The sequence below is a fragment of the Dendrobium catenatum genome, unplaced genomic scaffold, assembly GCF_001605985.2.
Source record: "Dendrobium catenatum unplaced genomic scaffold, ASM160598v2 fragScaff_scaffold_733, whole genome shotgun sequence".
NCBI classification, from domain to species: Eukaryota; Viridiplantae; Streptophyta; class Magnoliopsida; order Asparagales; family Orchidaceae; genus Dendrobium; species Dendrobium catenatum.
The window spans coordinates 900,094-906,496 of NW_021319195.1; the positions used below are offsets into that span (position 1 = coordinate 900,094).

Genomic DNA, 6,403 nt, shown 5'->3' on the forward strand with positions numbered 1-6,403 from the left:
CCAATTTCAAATTAATCCCAATTAATTCCAACCCAAATTAGGAAACAAAATAAAAGAGGAAAAGGGGATGGGAGGGCCGGCGGCCGAGGCCTTGGCCGGCGGCAAGGGGCTTGGGGATACTTGGGCCGTGGGGTTTGGAAGGGGAGGAGGGATCGTGTTTGGTGGCCGATGGCTTGTGGTGGTGGAGGGTGGGGAAGTTTGACGAGGGGATGATGACAAAGATAAAGAAGAGAACCACGAACCCGGCCGTCTCCAAGGTTGGTGGGTGATCCGATCTCCCTCTCCTAGGGATTTCTCCAAAGTTCTCTCCAAGAACTCTCAAACTCTCTCAAAACACACAAGTGCAAGAAATTTTTTCATAATATTCATTCATTAACCATAATAGAATAAAGTGGGGCATTAAATAGCCTCATATAACATGACTCGAAATAAAAGACACAAACGTCCTTTGGGCTTACATACGACAACTCCAATAAGAGGGGTACTATGGGAAAGAAAACACATAAGCAACTAAAAAAAAAAAATACAATGGTTCACAATGCCACATAAGCAAATAACAGGCTACATGAAAATAAAAATACATCAACGACTCAAAAATATAAAGGCTGGATCGTGGCCGTAGATCGGCGGCCACATCTCTGATAAACTCTCCATGATGATCTGATGTCCCCATCAGAAAACTAACACAACTTTAATGGATTCAATCTTTTTGTTGCCTTGCCCCCAAAAAACTAACACAACTTCAAAATTTACAAAGGCTCAACAAGGACCTGTCAACGCCTGATGATAAAATCCGCCACAAAGCATTTTGCATATAGATTCAACCATATAAGATAGCAGCAGTTTTCAAACATAAGATAAGGCACATAAATAAATGCATTTCATATCTCTTGTACCCCGTCTCTAAGCAAAACGAAGATTAGTTGACACAGCTCACATAAAAAGTTGACTACAAAGGAATAGTAACTTGAGCTACAATGGAACTGCAATAATTATATAAAATTAATTTTAAAAAATAAAAAGCTTGGAGCTACCAACATCAGAAGGTATGCCATAGTGCACAAGCGTGTTGACAAGTATAAGAGGATCCGTTTGACCATGGTGCTGCATATATAAAGAATAAAAAAATCAAACAAAATGTTAGCACAAGGACAAATAACTACTAAAAAAAAGTAGTCATGAACAAAGCTTCAATCAATTTTTAACATTCTTAAAGCAACTTGGTCTAGAAAAGCTAGTATTACAAAAAAAAAAAAGTATAACATTTTCACTGAATTTTAAAATAATTTTTAAATGTGGAATGAAGACATATGATATGCTAGGTACTAAAAAGGAGTTTATTCGAAATAACATGATTCTTGCAATTTCCTTAACCAGAAAGTGGCACATATGCACTAATTAAAATTAATTTAATTAAATCATTATAATTAATTAACATTAATTATAATTATTTAATTAAAACTAATTTTATTTAATTATACTAATTATAATTAATTAACATTAATTAAAAATTAATTTTAATAAAAATAAACTAATTAATCTCTCCCTCTCTCTCTCGGGTTCGACGGATCCACGGGATTTGGCCGGAGTAGCGTGCAAATGGAGAAAGTTACCTTCACTGGCAGCGAGCTCCCGTTTAAGCTCCCGATCAAAATGTCGTAACTTCCGGTCCGGCTAGAAGGGGACGGCGTCGGACGAGCGAGTGAAGTCGAACAGCTATGAAGGAGGCGGGGAAGCACCTGACAGCCGGCGAGCCCCTATCTTGCTTCCGATCAAGCTGTCGTAACTTCCGATCTGACTGAAAGGGTAAGTCGTCGTCGGAACGAAGTCGTCCAGCCACGAAGGTTTCGGAGAAGTCGCACGCAAGGGAGAAAGTTATTTTCACAGTGAGCGAGCGCCTGTTGTTGCTCCGATCAAATTGCCGTAACTTCCGATTTGACTCGAAGGAAACGTCGCCAATGGAGCGGGGTCGAACAACCAGAAGGAGCCGGAGGAGTGCTCGACGGGGAGGGAGTTACCTTCACAGGCGAGCTCCCGATCTTGCTCCCGATCCGATAGAAGGAAAAGTCGTCGAAGGTGCGGGAGATCGAGAGAGAGCGAGAGTCAGGAGAGATGGAGTGAGAGTGCGAGTGAATGTTAGAGCTGGAGAGGAGAGAACAGTTAACACGATGTAGAGGGACATTCGATCGTGCGAGGTCGTGGGTGACGACGTGCTGAATTCAGCGCCGGACAGGTACGTAATTATTTTATTTTATTTTTTCTTTTTGGATATAGTTACGGGTCAACAATTATGGAAAAGAAAATTCTACACTTTGTGTTTTGAGAGTTTGAGAGTTCCTATGAGAGTTGAAGTCCCTAGGTGAGGACAGTGTACTACCCATCAGCCATAGGAAGCGTCCGGGCTAATAAATAAAACAATTGAGAATATGACACACCCTTATGTTTTTGTTGTTTCCCATATTTGGGTTTGTATCAAGGTGCACTGCACGTACGACAACTACTCATGTCCATCTTCATTATAGTACAACATACAACTATTCATACAACAATCAATTTTTATAGCAGTGAGACCCAGCTTTGATACTAACTTCTTTGTCCTAAACAATTATCTGAATTAAATTATCCTCAGGATTTGTTTCTTTAAGCATGCTAATAAATTCATTGAAGCATTCTCGAGGAATATTGTATTTAATTTTAATACAAAGCATCCTAACAGCAACTGATAACTCAAAATGAGCAGCGCAACCATCCCAAATTGGTTGTTGAGCAGCACATAGTAATTCGTATAATTTATGCATTTCTATTTTAGGAGAATCTTCTATGTGTCCTCTTAAATTCGAACTAGTTGCATCAAAAATAAGTTCATAAATTCTATCTATTTGATCTGACCCTACTGCTCTTGAAGTTGTGGAGGGACCATAATTAGTGTTTGTATGTGCTTCTTAAGGTCTAAAATTAATATCATGGGACAAATTCCTTATAATATAAATCAAACTTAATCTCATCGAGTTTAAGATAAGCTTGATTTTTATGCTCCAAGCATGGACATTTAAACATTCCATCTAAATTAAATGACATGCCACGTGAATAAAATATTCAATTTCCTCAATAAATTCATCTATCGGTGTTTTTCATCCCGGTAACATTCTATTATACATCCAACACCTCTTTTCAGATATCTATATGGACCTTGAATTAACAACCTTAAAAATAAAATAGTTATAGAAAAATAAATCATATTATCTAATCATCTAATAATTTTATCTAATGATCGTTGCAAAATTTTGAAAATTTTCCCCTACTTAGCGCCCAGGCTATTAATTATGATATTATTAGAGTAAATTGTAATAAGATTAATTATAATTGGACTTATCATGAAAATGTGTGCTAATTACAATTTTTTATTAAATAATAGAAATAATTAGATGAATAATAATTAATTAAGGGGAATTTACACTAAAATCACTTTTACTTGTCAATTTAACACAAACTATCATTTTTCACTATATTCCATCTAAATCTTCTTAACACAACAAAATATCACTAATCTAAATCAATATCCCTCAAACCTATTTAATGAGCAAAGATAACAAGTTTACCTCTCAAATCTTTAACCACAAATATGAACATTTTATGTGTTCTAACAATTCAAATTCCCTAAAAATAAAAATGAGCAAAGAGAACAAGTTTTACCTCTTAAATCTCAAAGCAATGGAAAAAAAAGAACAAAAAATCACCTAAAACGACGACGAGCTGTAGAGAAGGCAATAGCTTCGTTTTGGGAAGGAAGATCATGAAAATGAAGGAAGTGGATGGGTTGGGACAAAATAAGGCTAGCACTTACCGGCGGAAAAATCCATCGGAAATTAAGTAAATTTTTTGACATTGGGTTCCGACAGAAAAAATGTCGCATGCTCTAATCATCGGCGGATTGTCCACCGGAAATTCCAACAGACCCTAGGGAAATCCATGAATTCCCTATAGTGGAGGTTATCTATTAACTAACATGTGTCCCACCTTTTACTTGCTCATAGAAACTCGTTGAATAACTAGATATCATATATTTAAGGAAATCGAGCCCCTATTATTCCATCATGAGCTTTGTCCAAGACTCCAAAACCATTGTTTCTTTGCTATGAATTAAGATGTTGCACGCCTTGTCTAATAAACGCTCAGAATGCAAATAATAGAGACATTAGCAGATATACCACCGACCCGTCATTTAAAAAATGTTTGTCAAGAAAAAACATCAACCAGTGATCAGCTCATCCTAGCATTAATATGCTAAAAAGTTTTCATATTAGATAAATTAGAACTTTTTGCACAGATTGAGAGTTGGAAAACAAAACATTTAACCACACTACCAAAAAATTGAAGTTTTCGCAGCCTTTAATAGCAGCGGTCGGAAAACCGGTGCTATAGACGGGTATAGACAGCAGTTTTAACCGATGCTATTATATTAATATAACAGCGGATTTAACCGGCGCTAAAACCGGCATTATATTCCTTCGAAGGAATTCCCCATATGCCCTAACCTAGTCATTTGACCGCAAAACGAGTGCTCTTCTCTGCGCGTTCGCTCGTTGAAACATTCGCTATCGCCTCCAAATCGCCATCCACAACCGAATCCACTGGAGTTGTCGTCGATCCCATTCCCGTTGCCGAATCAGTCATCACGGGTCGCCATTCGCTTGCTCGATCTTAGGTAATTTCCAACTCCTCCCATTTGCCCTAATTTTTGTAGTCCGGTCGCCATTTAGTAGCTATTCTTAAATTTCCTAAATTCTTGAAAGATTCTTGTGATGCATTTAAAATTTCCTGGTGATGCCCAAAATTCCGCATGCATGTTCGCCATTTAGTCGCTATTTCAGCGTACGCCTAGCTCGAGTGGATTTTCTGATTTTGTTAATTGCAATTTGTGATATCATGATAAAAAATTGTTCAAAGTTTGGAATGCATTCTACTTGATGGAAAATAAAATTGTTCCTGAATTATCAAAAATTTTATGATGCATTCTTCTTCATGGAAAATAAAATTGTTCAAAGTTTAGAATGATATTATACTTTTGATTATATTAAGTATGATTTTAGGAGTTTAAATATTCTAATGACTGAAGCTAGCACTCAACTGGATTTGTAAATGTTTGCTTGTAGAAATGAAGAAAGATAGGGATAGCTCAAATATAGTTATATTCTTGGTAATTGTGGACCAAGAATCAATTTCTTTAAGCTTAAGGAACAAGTCATATACATAACTGGTAATCAATGGTATGACTTTTGTTTCATAAGTGATAGATGCTATGAAAGATACATATGAAATAGGACTTTTTATAATATATGACTAATGGTATGACTCTAATTACTATAATAACGTATACTATGTTGTAAAGTCCAAGACTTCTTGTTCATGCAAAATAAACAAAAGAAAAGCTCATACTTTAAATATGTATCTTGCTAAGGGGGATGGGAAGTTAGTTCGAAGATTGAGTTAATTTTTTAATAGCAAGATCTTTGTCTATATGGTATTCAAATAAATTTTAAGGAAAAAATTAGATAAAATATGCTCGAGATTAGGGGTGTAAAGACGAAGAAAGTAAACACTTAAAGCGAAACAAGAAAAGGGATCATACGATCTTCGCATTTACAAAGGGCAAAGTTAGTGAGCTGTTAAGGAAAAGTGAGCGAACCTGGATGGCATCGATGCTGACGTCCTTGAGGCCGAAGACTTGGTAGAAGGCGTGGGAGAAAGCTTGGCGGTGGAGTCGGTTGGAGGAGTTTCCAGTGCTCTTGATCAGAGTGCCGTCCACATCGAAGGTCACCATAACTCGCTTCATCCTCTTCTCTTCCTCCCCCATTTCCCTCTCCAAATTCTCTCTCTCTCTCTCCCTCTCCCTCTCCCAAAGATTCTTCTCGCGTCTGGTACTCTGGCCCAACCCGCTCGGCTGACGTAAATATAACGCTCTATGGCGAATCTCTACGTATAATTGGACCAAGAGCGAGAAATTTATACCAGATAGTATTATAAAATATATATATTTACATATACACCACTGCATCTTTAATATTAAGTTCATCTTAAAATAAATTTAAATTTAATTTTGATATTCTAAGTCAAATTTTTTCTTCACAAATTACCCTCAATCAAATTATTTGAACTAGTGAATCAAACAAAAATGTGGATGTCTTGATTATACTACAAAAACTGGAAATGAACCAATTTGCTTGACTAGTTGTATGTGCCACAGCTCAATTATAGCTCATTTATAATCATTTAATTAATTAATTTACTTGATAATACTTTTCATATATCTGACAAGTTGCTGAATAATGTTGCTCATTAATAGGCTCGTTTGATTAATTAACGAGTTTAGCTCAAATCAAACTCAAATAATTATAATTTTAAA

The 6,403-nt window shown here is 36.3% G+C and overlaps 1 protein-coding gene across 3 annotated transcripts in view; it reads right to left on the reverse strand.

Annotated features, from left to right (window-relative positions):
• Window positions 1-5,955, reverse strand: part of LOC110102354 (putative pyrophosphatase PpaX) — a 10,009-nt gene extending 4,054 nt beyond the window's left edge. The window contains exons 1-2 of one of the 3 annotated variants that reach the window (XM_020830673.2): window positions 5,687-5,953; window positions 1,039-1,104 (exon numbers count right to left, since the gene is read on the reverse strand). In XM_020830673.2, the coding sequence (XP_020686332.1) occupies window positions 1,039-1,104; window positions 5,687-5,854 (234 nt within the window). In that variant the 5' untranslated portion in view covers window positions 5,855-5,953. Of the gene's footprint in view, window positions 1-1,038; window positions 1,105-5,686 lie in introns of all 3 variants that reach the window. The other 2 variants (XM_020830672.2, XM_028696329.1) reach the window with 2 other exon arrangements.
• Between the last annotated feature and the right edge of the window lie 448 nt (window positions 5,956-6,403).